Source organism: Cetorhinus maximus, chromosome 2, assembly GCF_964194155.1.
Source record: "Cetorhinus maximus chromosome 2, sCetMax3.hap1.1, whole genome shotgun sequence".
NCBI classification, from domain to species: domain Eukaryota; kingdom Metazoa; phylum Chordata; class Chondrichthyes; order Lamniformes; family Cetorhinidae; genus Cetorhinus; species Cetorhinus maximus.
In genome coordinates, this window is record NC_135880.1 from 132,305,380 (window position 1) to 132,322,209 (window position 16,830).

Below are 16,830 nucleotides of genomic sequence, written 5' to 3' on the forward strand. Positions count from 1 at the left end.
GCAATAAATGCTAACATTCCATTTGCCTTCCTAAATATGTGTTGTATCTGCATGCTGACTTCTTGTGATCCATGTACAAGGATACCCAGGTCCCTCTGGAATATACATGTCGACTGTTTATGAGTAACTCTGTGAAAAGCATTTCAGACTAGGTGACAGCATGGCTTTCTAAAAAAAATCACCCTGAAACTTCAATGTTTTTCTGTAAAATTGAAACTATAGATAGTGTGTAATTAAATGAACAGACTGTAACACTGCAACACCATCATAAATTACAGATATCCATATCGCATGTTGTCAGTCATAGGAACTGATTTGCATATTTTGTCATGGATTCATCATCGCCTTTGGATACCTCTGTTCCCTTCAATAGTGCTGACTGAAGGTATGTTTGCTCACTCAGCATATTACCTTTCTTAAACCTCGGTTATGAATTTACATAGAATTTATTTGTGCTCTTCTCAATTCTTTTTACCTATTATTTTCTTCTATTATTTTTTTCCGTCCTTTTATCTCCCACTATAGTCTCTCTGCAACAATGACCTTGCCTCGCTGAGGGCAAGTTAGAGGCATTCTTTCAAGCCTCTGCCAGCACAAGGCCTTGGTTAAGCCTCAATTAGAATACAGCTGTCGTGCTCTCTCACGGTCTACTGCCACCACATATGTTGAGGGTCTTGATGTAGACCTCAAGGACCTGTCTCTATGCTATCTATGCTAGGCAAGATATTGAGACTGATGAGGGTTCTGATCGAACACAATTACATGAAGTTTATTACTAGCAATAACTATACACAGCTTTGCACAGGCCCTGATCTAGCCCGGGTCCCAACGGTTACACAGGCTGATTACTTGACTATATGCCTGACTCATAAAGTCTTACTGATACAAAGTCACAGACGGTAGTGAACATCTGCAGTACAGATCACAGGCAATCATGAACATCTTACATGGAGGCTGTACCTTTTAACTTCCAGCCTTACATGCGGTGATGTCACTATGCAGCTTCTTAAAGGTACAGGTCATTGTCTGCACTGGCGTACATACAATATGTCAACAACAGTGCCCAGTTCTGGTCCCCTTATATGGTTGTTGATATTGAAGCTATGGAAAAAGTGCAGAGGACTGCCACAAAATTAATTCCTAGTTTAAAACATCTTAGTTATGCAGATTGGCCCAAAGTGCTTTAGAGAAGCATAGACTTAGGGATGATTTAATTGAAGTTTAAAGGATATTGAAGGGACTAGATCATGTTTGTGTAGACCAGTTGTTTCAACCGAATAGGTTAGAGAGGACTGGGGTCAAAGTTTTAAGTTATGTAAGGTCAGAAATAGCCTAGATGTTAGGAGTTTCATATTTTCCTACGGGAACTGTGGCCCTATGGAATAGGCTGTCTGCTCATCTGGTAGGGTAGCCATGCATCTGGCTTTACACAGGATAGTCCAGTTTTCTATTGGTCAGCCCCCTGTCCCATACTGGATGCCCTTATGTCTGATATTTTTACTTTGGGGTCACTAACAATGCAAATGGCCACTACCCTGAACAGGACTGCTCTGCTACAGTGAAGCACTGCCAGGGGCCTGTGCTCGTTGTTTCTCGGCCAGCCTGGCACAACATATTTGTTCAGCCGTTGCCCAGACCTGAGGAGACTTGGCCCCAGACTGTGCTGCTGGCCCACAAACGTTGATGAATTCACCTCGCCGGTTGCCGGCCTGGTCCCGGGCCCCAGCAACATGCCTGACTTGAAGAGTGATGGGCTCCCAAGCACAGAGGCTATCCATGGTAACGAGGTGCAGAATTAGGGCAGCCATTCATCTGATTTTATACCAGACAGACTGGTTTTCAGCTGGTCTGGTGTCTGGTATTCTTGAGATACATCAATGGCCACCCTACCATCTATGAAAGTTGAATGCCTCCAAGCAAGGGCTGGACCTGTTCCTAGATAAGACAGGAATCACCTCATACAAGATTTGTCTTGTACTGTAAATCAGGGCTAGGGTGGTCTCATGGGCTAGATTCAGTCACCTAAGGGGGCTAGAGAGGAATTTTAAAGTTTTCTTTCCCTCTTAATTGGCCTGTATTTTTATCTGTTTCTCACTTCTCCCAAGAGACTACATAACTCCGGGTTGGGTGGAGGGTGTACGTATCAGCAAATCTGAAAGTACACACCAAACCTCTCTGCTCTCCAGTGCTATAAGTGGAGGAAGAGGAGTGAGCAATGGATAAATGCAGGCAGGTTGATTATAAATGGTAAACTATAAAAGCTAATAGTATTTTTTTCTATTTAAACCCGGTTAGCAATTTAGTTGTTAATTTAATGGTACAGCAGGAATTTGTGACGTATTATTCAGCAGCTTGTGCAGTGTGTGTGGACAAGGGAAAAATCTGAAACTTTCAAGCTGTCAGGTATGTTATCACACTGATAAGAATGGCTATTACAAGTGAGTTATTTGCAATAAAGTCTGATGAATGTGACTTTAATGATGGAAAAAATGACAGCGTTTTAAAACTTAGCAATAATGCCATTTTTGGTTTTCTAACAAATTGATTTGAGAAAAGATATGACAGAATTTGGAGATGATGTTGATAGCATGACTTCCTTAATCACTGATACAATCAGAGGAGGAGGAGGAGGAGGTGACACCTTCAAGAGAAAATATAGTAAATGAGACTGAAAGTGCCATATTTTTTAATGCATTGCTTTTACATCTGCAGACTATATCTTCAGTGTTATTTTACAGTTTGGCTTTCCACTTGTTCCTCCGTGCTGCTCTGACCTGTCATCATGATTGCTTTTCAACCCTAGCTTCAGAGGCGTGCCCTCAGCTATACAAGCATGACATTTCAATTCTCCACAGTCTGGGCCTGTCAAATAAGACTTGTCATATTCAACAGTTCATTCAAAGCAGTTTTGTAGTGTGGATTTATTTTGACTGGAAACTGGGTGGAGTCTGTCACAACTCATTTGTGACTCTGAGTGACAAGACTTTCATCCTTTATCTCTGGCCAGGATCTGAACCGGAGTCTTAAAAGGTGAAAGGCATTTTTAAATACACTCCGTTGCTAAGTACCGATAATGTGCAATATGGAATTTGTACAAATCCTTTAAACTTTCTTGTGCTCAATGCCCTAAATCAGATTACTGCATCCAGCCCAGGGTGGCTCTCCCTCTGATTTTTCTGGTGTCTCCCCTGTAGGGAAATACCAAGCCTTTGCTTTGTATTTCTCCAGAGACATGACACAGATTGGTTCACCATGCGGGGGAGTGCAGGAATGAATCTGCATCCGACTACTCTGTGCTGCAACACATTGGGTTTCTAAAATCATCATGCCATGCACTAACAAGCATTTCTTGATTCTATGTTGTCAGAATAAACTGGGAAATTAAAAGCCCCATAAGTGTGCTATGTTCTGTGGTGTACAAATACCACACCAGCACTCAAGTTAGTAAAATAAAGCCGTATGTACATCTTTAATCTCCTCAATCAAGGTTTCAGTATTGAAGTTACTAACAAACTCTTTCTTGTACCCCAGTAATTGCCATTTACCAGTCGCTGCCATATTTTGAAGCCCTAGGAACCTATTCCTTTCTGTTACCTGGACCTATTGCCATGCCAATACATTTTCCATATGTACTGCAACTCTACTGTGTAATACTTGTTGTAGGTAAGTTGAAACTCTTCTTGCTTCTGATTAATATATGTATGAAAGCAAATCAAATCAAAAGCTCAAGATGGCATAAACACAGAATGATGGCATTCTAACACACTGTCTAATGGAATACTGCAATGTAGATTTGCAACTCTAGTTTGGCTGAAAGGGATCTTACTGATCTTAATCTTGAGGGTGTATCTGGATGGATAAGGGTCAAATAGCCTTCTTCATCCATAATTATCTTGTGATCTGTGTAACAAGAGGGAAAAAACTGATCAGAAATCAGGCACTTTCCTATAGGCAGAGGGCTTTGCCCCGAGTAAATCAACCTAGTGTTACCCTCATGCACTTCTCAGCAGTTGCTTGAAGAGCAGTACTGGTGGAAGAGTAGGGGCAGTTCTCTTGTCCATTGTCTTTGCTGGGAGCTTGACCAGGGATTGAGGAGGGAAGAACTGAAGAGGGAAGAAAGTAAATTAAATGTAAAACTTTGGGTGATAGGTGTATCATTAACAATAAAGTAATATATACTATGATGAAATAAACACATGGTGAATGTCATTCTGAATACAGTATCACTTGGATGCTTTTCAGAAGATTTACGTTTCAGCAAAAATAACCGTGGGTGGAATTTTGATGGAGCCTGCTGGAGCAGACATGTTGGTGGGTGGGCAGGGGGGAGGTGCTGGGAGAATCGGGCAGGGATGCCCGCATCGGATTCCTGGTAAACTGTCCTTAATTAAGTTGGGGGTGAGACGGGCCTGACACAGGAATCCCACCCACCACTGGTGGGGTATCAATTAGGCTCATTAATGAGCCAATTGAAAGCAATTATCCCTGAGGCCACGGGAACTTAGCGGTCTCTGAGGGATTTAATGGGACTTGCATGGCTCTTCTGTGCCTCCTGAAGGCCACCTATCGGGTTTGCCTGTGGCTTCATTTTGGGGGATCCCGCATTGTCAGGCACTCAGTGCTCAATCGAAGGTCCTGGCATCGGGGAGGGGCACTGAAAGGCCCTGCTTTTGCCTCTGACCACCCCACCCCTCTCAAGTGACCCGCTCACCTGTGTCCATGGATTCAGAGGTGATTCTCAGGCTGGATCTTGGAGCATTACCAGCAGCAGCCACCACTTCTGGCGGCAGAAATTCTGCTCCACTGGGGGTCTGGTTGCATGGAAGGCCCAAAACAGGCCTGAGGGCGCTTAAATAGTGTCAGGCCTCCCCCACATGTGCCGCAGGGTTCCCACCTTTTTTACATCCAGTATACATCTGTTAGATATCTATGTACAAAGTACCTTGTCAAAACAATGCAAAAGACTGAATCCGATGTGTAGAAAGGTGTTAATACTTTTAAAAACAAAAACAATAAATATGCAGAATTTGCTGCATTTCAGCTGTTGAGTTCTTCAACTTTCCTAAATACATACATTAAATAGACACCAAGTGATACTGCATTCATGCATTTTCCCCAGAATGCATTAGTTGTAATTTTTTATTGCTTTTTCCTGTTTAATTTAGGCATGTTCAGCATCTGCAGACAATTCTATGAAGAGCTAAAACAGAACACAAGAAGATGCACAATGAAAGTAAAGCAAAACTAATGAATTTGAATCGCTGCCCATGTTGTTCACCAGGATTGGAAAAAGCTGCTGGAAATTTGGAGTCAGTGCTTTCACCCAAAGAGTCTGAGCTTGCTTACAGAACTCATAGAAACTCTTCCAAATCACATCATACTAAATGCACTGCAATGCTCAATGCTAGTTAATACTGCACAACATGGGCTGAATCTCAACTACCAAAAATGGGTGGGTTGATGTTAGGTTAAAATTCCAAAAATCTGAAACAGGAATCCATCTACCTCCAACCTGCCCACTTGCAGTTTTGATTAAGTTGAGGCAAGGGACATAAACCGAACTCATTCGCTGGGGGTGGGCTGTTCATTTATATATTATAATGAAGCTGGATGATGGATAATTTTAACATTGAGGGGTTTTTGTGTGAGATCGGGATCAGTCCCTTTCAGTTGGCTGTTTGGCCACTTTTCTGTTTAGTGAGGATGCTGGCCCGCTAAGCTTCTGCCTCCTCTCTTTTGACGATTGTGTTGTGCCGGCAGCTCCCAGTGCCTGGTAATGTTCTGCGCCGCTGATTGGGTGCTGGGTTTGCCACCAGCCCAATTAAGGCATTTTAAGATAGCGTCGGGTGAGTGACACCGATGCAGCCAGGACCTGGAAATTACACGGGCGCCAGATTCCCAACACCGGATCGAAAATCAAATCCCGGCAGTCAGCTTCAGTAATTTAGTCGCACCACTCCTGAGACACTCACTGCACAAATGAGGCGTTTTAACTCCAGCAAGCTGTCGACATCTAACAGCGACAGCAGTTTGCAAATTAAATCTTCTAAGTTCCCAAAAATTGCCAAACTGTGAATTGCACGGGAATGATTTGTTGTTTAAGAGTCTGCACATAGTCATTGTTTTGCATAAGCATTTTGAGGTCCTAAACTGTAATGGAATGCCTTTGAATGTTTACTGCCTTTCTCTTGCAGAAATTGTTGGTTGATTGTTCAACATGATGTAAATCTTGATAGTTGGTTATGTACCAGATGTGAACAAACATTCGATTCCGGTGAGGTGAATGGTAGGATTTTATTAGTGCACCACTGAACTGTATCGCCCTGTACTTTTATCAAGTTATTTTCCAACATCGAGTTACAGTTGGTTAACTCGGAGGTGGTATCATTTAGCAGCATTCCATTGAACATTGCCTGCTGAATTATCCAGATTTATTTGTTCTCCAGGCTGATTAGTATTCATTAGAATGGAAAATAGTTAAACAACTAACTTCTTTTTGCGAACTCTACCTGCCAAAAACGCTGGTTTAAAGTCCAGACTTAACTCGCATAAAATTTAGAGGCTCATTCGGAATGGAATGCCAGTTCTCACTTTGCCGGGAGAGCTGGAGTGAAACAATCCGGGGGAAAAGGACTGTTAATCATCATTCTAAAAAAGCGCACCTTGATTAATTGAGTAGGGGACTGCAAGTAACTGTAATTCCAAGACAAAACTGGCCCAATCTATCAGTGATAGAAGGTAGCATGAGTATAGGAAAGCAACAGAAATGAAGATCTTACAGTGCATTTATACTGCAACTGCTGCTCTTAGGCTAAGGGTTGCAGCTGAGGCTCCCGATAGCTGAACTGTGTTCACATTGCTTGGCTTCTTCTTGGCTGGAAATTTGACAGTCTTGTTCAGGCAAGAGCTCTCTGTGTCGGACTTGATACATGCGCACACATAGCTCCCTTCCAATAGTTGGATATTTAAATATCTAGAAAAGTTAGCTGGGGGCAGACGGGGAGGTGGGGGCGGGGCATGGGAACCCCCCTCCCTCTGCTCATGTAACATTTAAATTGGGGTCAGTTATGTTTAAAAAGTGCCCAGGAGATCCAGTAGACCTCTACCTGAACACTTGGTTTGTATAGTTTAATACCACATTGGCCTTGCACTCTAATCTACCAAACCTTAAACGTGTTAAACAGTTTCACTAATTGTTATTCATAGTGCATCATTATAAACTTCTGTAACAAGTGTGATATTGTATCAAAAAATCTTTCTCTGCTCATCTAAACAAATCTAAAAGGGGTAAGATCACTTAGGGCAACAAAAGGTTTCTGGCTATCTTTTTCTTAGTTGTTGTTACACACTATAACACAAACGTGAGGTTATTGTTAACCAATCGTAATAATTTTCATTGTAGGTCTATATATGTCTATTCAAAGCAGTACCTTTGTTTTACATTTTAATGTACTTTTTAACTAAGTAAAATGGAAACCAGTAAATAAAATCAGCTATAGTAATCAAAAATTGCCTTTATGGAGACTTCTTTCTAATATATATATATTTATTAATACATATTTTTTGAAATTCAAACATTCAGTTTATTTTTTAGAATGTGTTTTAAACACAGGTTATATCATGTGAGTTGGAAAGTAGCTCTTTTAAGGAAATAAAATGCTTAATTTTCAACACTCAGCAATTTAAGAATCAAAACTGATTTAAGTATTTGAACTTCATGGAACAAAATTTTGACTTCTTACTGGTGCTTACTGAGATGACGAGGAATTTCTTCACTTTGAGGGTGGTAAATCTTTGGAATTATCCATCCCAGAGGGCTGTGGAGGCTCAGTCATTGAGTATGTTCAAGATAGTGATAAATAGATTTCTAGATAGTAAAGACATTAAGAGATTTGGGGATAGTGCAGGAAAATGGCATTGGGGTAGAAGATCAGCCATGATCTAATTGAATGATGGAGCAGGCTCGAGAGGAATGGCCTACTTGTGCTCACAGAATCACAGTGCAGAAGAGGCCCTTCGGCCCATCGAGTCTGCACCGACACGTGAGAAACACCTGACTTACCTACCTAATCCCATTTACCAGCACTTGGCCCATAGCCTTGAATGTTACGACGTGCCAAGTGCTCATCCAGGTATCTTTTAAAGGATGTGAGGCAACCCGCCTCCACCTTCCCCCAGGCAGTGCATTCCAGACCGTCACCACCCTCTGGGTAAAAAAGTTTTTCCTCACATCCCCCCTAAACCTCCTGCCCCTCACCTTGAACTTATGTCCCCTTGTGACTGACCCTTCAACTAAGGGGAACAGCTGCTCCCTTTCCACCCTGTCCATGCCCCTCATAATCTTGCTCCTATTTCTCATGTTTCGATTTTCTATACGAGATGCCATGTGGCTATAGTTCTATATAGTTCTGACAAATCTGGGACTGAGGTTTGAAATGGGGATTTATCAAGTAAGTTTCCTTTCTCTGGTGGCCGGCTGAATTCACTTTAATTAATATTATTAAAAGGGCTCCTAACAAAGATAAAATGAGCAGCACCAAATATGCAGATTGAAACAATCTAATCTAATATCACAGTGAGACCCATGTACGTGGGGATGAGTTGAGGTCTCCCTGACTGAATGGATGCCTTGTTTAAAATGTTGCTTCTCAATGGGCTGGCTCCACAATGGCAGTGGGCAATGTCAAAAGCTCACACGCAGATTGCAATTTAAAGGCCTCGATTTTGGGTCAGTTGCAAAACAAGGACACTCGACACTGACCTTAAAAAAAAAGCTGCCTGTAAAGATCTAGGGATTTTTGTGGCAGGAATTTTTTCTTTCCCCATGGCAGTTTATTCCGGCACCTAGTCAAGGGAATCTCCATGGGCAGAACTTTATGGTCCCACCACGGCGGGACCGGAAAAAGCGGCAAGCCATTCAAAACTCCATTGCCTTCAGTGGGACTTGAAGACCCCGCAATGGGGGGGGGCGTAAAATTCTGCTCCATGTGTGGAGCAGCAGAGATGTCAGCAGGCAGGGTGAGTAGCCAATCAAATTGAAATATTTAGATACAGCAAACCAGGAAGTTAAAAGCATTTAAAATCCTTCACTTTTAATTTAAACGTTCAGATAGCAAAATAAATGCATGACTGATTAAGGTAAAATAAAGGTAAACAGGCATTTTTTTTAAAAGTCTTTCAAAATGTGGAATTTTGTTTACCGTTATGGAAAAATTTGACATTCCACAAATATAAAATTAGCTTTTCAGGACTGGTGAGAGTTTCCAGCAATAATTGTGAACTTAACATGCCATTAAAAGCTCAGTTACACCTTATTGAACAAGGTGTAACATTTTCAGGGGTTTTTATAGCATGACTAACAACATAAAAGTGGAACTTTTCATCAAATCATGATCGAAATGGAGACAGCCGTTTGTGGGAATCAATACAGGATACCATCTGGAAGAGCACAGACTTACAGTAACTGACACCAATTTTGAGACTCCGCACATGCACAGAATGACATGGAAATCCAGAAGTTGCTGTCAATACTGACAGCAAAATCCAGTTGAAATGTAATGTCAGCCCATCTAAGTTAGGAATGGCATGTCTGTCTTTTAAAAGGGAACATGACAGGTGCCTGAGGGGCAATGAGAATGGCCAGTTTTAAGGGTAAGTTGCTAGTTTGTTACTTTATGAGGAGTCTCAGGCTATCATGGCCTCCTGGAGCTTTGCTAGATTGCCTTAGTGAGTCAGAGAGGAATTTCCCGAGAGCTTTTCTTGAATTGGCCACTGGCATTTATTTTGCATCTTCCAGGACAGTGTGTACTGACTTAATGATGTGCATTATTTCCTGATGGTGTGGGCTTGATGAAGCTCTTTACTGCCCTACTTTCCCTACATTATTATAAAACAGTGGAGTATATTTTACTTGGGTTACATTTTAGAGTTCAGTCAGAAAAGAGTTCCAAAATGCAGTGAAGGATGCTGCACAGCAAAGCTTTGCCAGATGCTGTGGAATATATAAGTACCACTCCAAAAAGGTAGATGGTGCTCTTGGGTTTAGAATAGAGAAGCTTCAGGTTATGCTTGATGAGTGATTAAGGAACTTCTGATTATGTCGAATAACTGCTTGGTATATTTTTAAAAAAGATTTCAGTATCACTTTGCCTTGTGCCTTTATGGAGGGCAGGGGAGGAGGGGGAGTTCTGAGTACACAGTGCAGAAATATTCTGCACCCCAGCACTGTTATCCTTAAAAACAGATGCACAAGAGAAACATCTGTTTAAGAAACTAGTTGATGTTTTAATTCAATTTGGAGAGTTATTATTCTAAAGGCAATATGTGCCTTTAACATAAAACAAGTGCAAATACTGTAATATTTTTCTGCAACGTTCAGTAAGATCGAAAACTAATGAATTTTAAAAGAACATGTTTCACTTTAGGTTTGTATCATGGCACTGTGCTTGACAGTGCTAATCTCAGTTCCGCAGGGAGAGTCATTACTGCAATCCTCCATTGCTTAGTTCCTAATCCAACTCTGTGCTAGCTTCTTCACAGGTGATTGTGTCAAGAGAGATAGGAACCAATGTGTCCAAAAGGTCAATATGAGGGTCTAGTATGTGGCTGAAAAGTTACATGCTTTCCACTTTTGTGTACTAGTTTACTCCTCATTATCAGCCCACACTGCTGACTAGCAGCAATGTGAAAAAAAGAGCCAAGTGTGCAAGTTCCACCCAGTCAGTACACAGCCTCTCCATCAGCAAGTCCTCATCTGTGTCTCTTCATCGTGACAAACAGAAACTAAGTCCCTTGCTGCACAAGGCTAAAGCTTCAGAGGAACTCGGAGGAGGCTTGGCCTCCAGACATGCAGTGTGCAGGCCCACTGGCATGTGGACACAGCCTGGCGCTCATGAACCAAACTTCCAGCTGTGGGAAATAGCTCTACTGACTTGTGGATACCTCAGGCGAGTTGAAGGCTAAGGGAGTAAACTCTGACAAAAAATCTGGAGTGGACACCAAGGGCAGACTGATGTCTAAATATATCATCTTTCCGGCAACTCCTGCAACCAAGCCAGTACCAAATGTAGTGCTTTGCATTCCACTGCACTCAACTGGGGAGGCTGAGAGAGAGACCATGACGTCTGGGCAGTCCAAGGTCTCAATAAATTTTGCCCAGCTTGTGCCCTGAAGAGGACACTTCAGTTTTGCTGCAGAGTGTTAACACAACACAGGAGAAAGCAGTTGTGAGTGATAAACCCAGCTCGATTGATTGTTTCTATGGGCTGTTTCCAAAGGTGGAAGGGGTCATTGTGCCCCACTGGTCACAAGTAAGGCGCTGACCCTCCACGGTTCATCTGCTTCAATGGGTGCTTGGCGCTTAGAGTCTTTGCTCAACGAATGGACAAAATCCATCGCACCAAGCAAACAAACAAAAAAATAAAAATGCCAACTCTTTGATTGGCAAACTGGAAAGTCAGGGCCACGTGCACAGGGTTGACAGACGGCTTGTAGCTGGTCAATAACATGAGCAAGACAACTGTGATTGGCACGGAACTTGATAGGCTGAACATTGACATAGTATCCACACAAGAGACCATGCTTGCAAGGTGTAGGCTTTGCTGTAAGGAACCCCCCCCACAAATGGTTCAGAACATGTTCTCCATTTGCTTTTCAACTCAAACAGGGCCAATTAATCTCATGAGTATCTATGCTCCAGGCTGTGCTCCGCTACAGAGGCAAAAGACCAGTGAGAAGCTTGGTACTGTTATCAGCAGAATCCCTAAGTCAGTCATCTTAAGACCATAAGATGTAGAGGCAGAAGCAGGCCATTCAGCCCATTGAGTCTGCTCCACCATTCAATGAGATCATGGCTGATCTGATAATCCTCAATTCCACCTTCCTGCTTTTTCTCCATAACTCTTGATTCCCTTCCTGATTAAAAATGTCTACCTCAGCCTTGAATACACTTAACGAATCCTCTGCGGTAGAGAATTCCACAGATTAACTGCCCTCTGAGAGAAGAAATTCCTCCTCATCTCTGTTTTAAATGGGCGCCCCCTTACTCTGGGATTATACCCTCTGGTCCTAGACTCTCCCACAAGGGGAAACAACCAATCAGCATCTATCCTATCAAACTCCCTAAGAATCTTATATGTTTCAATAAGGTCACCTCTCATTCTTTTAAACTCCGTAAAGGCCCAACCTATTCAACCTCTCCTCCATACCCAAGATCAGCCTAGTGAACCTTCTCTGGACTGCCTCCAATGTCAGTATATCCTTCCTTAGATAAGGGGACCAAAACTGTTCACAGTATTCTAGCTGTGGTTTAACTAGTGCCTTGTATAGTTTTAGCAAGACTTCCCTATTTTTATACTCCATTCCCTTTGAAATAAAGGCCAACATTCCATTTGTCTTGCCTATTACCTGTTGAACTTGTATGCTAGCTTTTTGTGATTCATGCATGAGAACCCCCAAATCCCTCTGTGCTGCAGCTTTCTTCAGTCTTTCTCCATTTAAGTAATATGCAGCTCCTCTATTCTTCCTGCCAAAGTGCATACCTTTCCTACCTTATATTCCAACTGCCATGTTTTTGCCCACTCCGTTAACCTGTCTATATCCCTCTGTAGACTCCTTGTTTCATTCTCACCCCTTGCCTTCCCACCTATTTTTGTGTCATCCGCAAACTTGGTGATAGCACATTCATTTCCCTCATTCAAGTTATTAATATATATTGTAAATAATTGTGGCCCCAGCAATGGCCCCTGTGGCATTCCACTAGTTACAGGTTGCCATCCTGAAAATGCCCCCTGTATCCCAACTCTCTGTCTTCCATTAGTTAGCCAGTCCTCTATCCATGCTAATATACTACCCCCAACACCATGGGCTCTTATCTTATTAAGTAGCCTTACGCGTGTTACCTTATCGAACGCCTTTTGGAAATCCAAATATATTACATCTACTAGTTCCCCTTTATCTTTCCTGTTTGTTACCTCCTCAAAGAATTCTAATAAATTTGTCAGGCATGATTACCCCTTCATGAAGCCATGCTGACTCTGCTTGACTAGATTATGCATTTCTAAATGTTCTGCTATTATATCCTTTATAATAGACTCTAACATTTTCCCAATGACAGATGTTAAGCTAACTGGCCTATAGTTACCTGTTTTTTGTCTCCCTCCCTTTTTGAATAAGGGTGTTACATTGGCAGTTTTCCAATCCTCTGGGACTTTTCCAGAATCTAATGATTCTTGAAGATTACTACCAGGGCATCCACTATCGCTGTAGCTATTTCCTTTAATATCCTAGGATGCAACCCATCAGGTCCAGGTGACTTATCAGTCTTTAGCCCCATTAGTTTCCCTAGTAATTTTTCTTTAGTGATAGTTATTGTATTTATTTCCTCCCCCCATTTTGCCCCATGATTATTTAGTATTTTTGGTACGTTATTAATGTCTTCTACCATGGAGGCTAATGCAAAGTATTTACTCAACTCCTCTGCTATTTCCTGGTTCCCTATTATTATTTCCCCAGCCTCATTCTCTAAGGGACCTGTATTGACTTTGGCCTCTCTCTTCCTTTTTTATATATTTAAAGAAACTCTTACTGCCTGTTTTTATATTATTTGCTAGTTTAGCCTCAAAGTTTATTTTCTCCCTCTTTATTTGTTTATTTTTTTGGTCATCTTCTGTTGGTTTTTAAAACTTTCCCAATCCTCTGGCTTATCACTAATCTTTGCCACATTGTATGTTTTTTCTTTCACCTTGATACTATCCTTAACTTTCTTGGTTAACCATGGTTGGTTTATCCCTTTCCTACAATCTTCTCCCTCACTGGGAAATATCTTTGTTGTGAGTCATAAACTATTTTCTTGAACATTTGCCATTGTTCATCAACCATCTTTTCTGCTAAACTCCTTTCCCAGCCCATTCCAGCCAACTCTGCCCTCATTCCTTAGTAATTATCCTTATTTAAGTTTAGCACAGTTGTTTCCGAACTAAATTTCTCATTCTCAAACTGAATGCTAAACTCCACAATGTTATGGTCACTGTTTCCTTACCTACTGGAGGATATCAACACAACAGTGGGCATGGACCATGAGGCATGGCCTTCCTACCTCGGACATCATGGCCTGGGAAAGATAAATGAGATAAAAGCAAAATACTATGGATTCTGGAGATCTGGAATAAAAACAGAAGGTGCTGGAAAAACTCAACAGGTCTGGCAGCATCTGTAGAGGGAGAAAAACAGAGTTAATGTTTCAAGTCCAAGTTCTTTGGAACTGATAAATGAGAGTTAAGACCAACTTTGCAGAGAGCTTTGTACAAAATTTGGAACCCACCCTTTCCAGCATGGAACTGGTGGCCAACCCCATTGAGTTATGAATGCAACTTTATGAAATGGTTGTTTTAAACCGTCTCTTTTAATTTAAGATAAAACAGGTTGTCTTGGAATGGGGAATAGTGATCATACTAATTCTAATCAGAGACAGGCCCGTGTGATCTGTAACCAAAACCCATTGAAATTGAAGTGACAGGTTTCACACCTTAACACAAAAGTCAGGGGGTAGCTAGTTTTGTAAAGACACAAAGGATAAAAAGGATTTGCTGCTGCGGGGAGAAGCAGCCTCTATTGCTGTGAAGAGCAAAGTGAACAAGGACACCGGATGATTTGACCTGCTGTGGCAAGAAGAGAACCTGCTGGAAGATGGACTGTCTTGAGATTTAATCTTGCATTGCTACCTGCAACTAGGAATGGGCAATAAATGCTGGCCCAGCCAGCGAAGCCCACATCCCGTGGATAAATAAAAAAAATACCCATCTGCCAGAAACATGGGCCTGAATTTTTAGGTCGTCGGGCATGTACGATTGGCAGGCCCGGGAGTGGCCAGGAAGCTGGCCCCCGACAGCAATTTCATGCTGGCTGGCCAATTAACAGCCAGCGTGAAATGTGTGCTGAAAAGCTCAGCGCTGCCGGGGTGGGGGTGTGAAGAGGGCAGGCGACGACGTCACCATGGGCGTGGGTGAGCGCAGCGAAATAGCTTCCTGAAGGCAGACAGCTGCCTTAGGGAGCTGTAGGCCTGAAAATGATGAAATAAAGTCGTAAAATGTTGCAAAAACTGTCCATGCATCACAATCAAGCACCTGAAAGCATACCTCGTAAAAATGCTGTCCACAGACATTTCTTTTTATTTTATTTCATAACGGAGATTTCATCCTGCCCTTGGACGAGGTTTGATGAAAAATGTAAAGGCTGCCTGGCTGATTCTCCTGTCTGTCAACCGTAAGGTTGGACGGGCCATGAAAAATTGCAGACAATTGCATGGTTAATGGGCTTAATTGCCCATTTAATTGCCGGTGGGTGCACTTCCGGCTTTTGCATGTGTCCGCCGAGTGAAATATCGTGCAAGTGCACAATGACGTCAGGACGCTCGCCCAACGTCATCTTGCACGATTTTACACCTGATGGATTCGGAACCATATCCGACCACAGGCATAAAATTAGCTCCGTGGTGTAAAGTGAAAATGCATCATTTGGCTTATTTCGATTGAATTTACTAGTCAATGTGAAAGTACCTTTTTCTTAATAAAAACAAGAAGTGCTGGAAAAACTCAGCAGGTCTGGCAGCATCTGTGGAGAGAGAAAAACAGGGTTAATGTTTTGAGTTCAAAATGACTCTTCTTCGGTCCAAAGAGTCATATCGGAGTTGAAATGTTAACTGTTTCTCTCTTCACAGATACCGCCAGACCTGCTGAGTTTTTACAGCACTTTCTATTTTTATTTCAGATCTGCAATATTTTTCTTTTATTTTACCTTTTCTTTAAGTTGGCATATTAGTTGCCTGTTAAGTGGTGTTTGATCTATGTATATCTGTGTTGAAGGTGGTGATATTATCTAAACGAATGTACTAATTAAGAATGGATGGCAGTAAATCTGTACTTTTAATGCCTTGTTAGTCTTTCCACCCCACCCCCACTAGAGCTGTACCTTGAGTGTCCTGCCATCTATTCTTAATTAGCACATTTGTTTTAGATAATATCACCACCTTCAACACCTCTTTGTTCCTTTGTCTGTGACATCTTTTGATTATCTGCTCCTATCACTGCTTGCTTGTCCCTACAACCAGCCCCCCACCACCCAACTTCTCTCCCCTCACCCTCCCACCTTAAACCAGCTTATATTTCACCCCTCTCCTAATATTACTCAGTTCTGCTGAAGGGTCATGAGGACTCGAAACGTCAACTCTTTTCTTCTCCGCCGATGCTGCCAGACCTGCGGAGTTTTTCCAGGTAATTCTGTTTTTGTTAGTGAACCAGATGTGTTTTTATGACACTCGATTCATGGTCATTAGACTTTTAATTACAGATTCTTTATTGAATTCAAATTTCACAATCTAACATGGTGGGATTTGAACCTGGGTCCCCAGAGCAGTACCCTGAGTCTCTGATTACTAGTCGAGTGAAAATACCACTACACCATCGACAATAAACTAAGATGCTACAAATATCTCCAGCTCCTGTCTGGAAATTGCCCGATATTTAAAAGTTCCTCGTCATAGCACCTTTGCAGCCACTGGCGATACAGTCCCACCCTGCTCAAGATTGCAGTTGTGACTACAGCTTGTGGCGGGTTTCAGTGAAGTGCAGACAGCTCACACACCATTCATCACTGAGGTTCAGGTAAGTGTGGTCCCTGATCAGTAAGAGCAGCTATGACCTTCTGCTGAGAGCCCTTCTTCCTTTCCTCCATACTCTTCTACTAGCTTGTCCTGCTGTGTGTGTCTTCTACTCATTCCCTCAGCTGTCCTGTATTCCAAGAGGAATGCTTACTACTCACCCATTTCTATCAGAA

General features: G+C 42.1%; 1 protein-coding gene across 1 annotated transcript in view; it reads left to right on the forward strand.

Moving 5' to 3' along the window:
* The window catches only part of hacd4 (3-hydroxyacyl-CoA dehydratase 4), a 61,748-nt gene extending 54,239 nt beyond the window's left edge, over positions 1–7,509 (forward strand). The window contains exons 5-7 of the mRNA XM_078569473.1: positions 279–385; positions 3,532–3,663; positions 5,166–7,509. Coding sequence (XP_078425599.1) covers positions 279–385; positions 3,532–3,663; positions 5,166–5,248 — 322 coding nt within the window. The 3' untranslated portion in view covers positions 5,249–7,509. The remainder of the gene's footprint in view (positions 1–278; positions 386–3,531; positions 3,664–5,165) is intronic.
* The last annotated feature ends 9,321 nt before the right edge of the window (positions 7,510–16,830 follow it).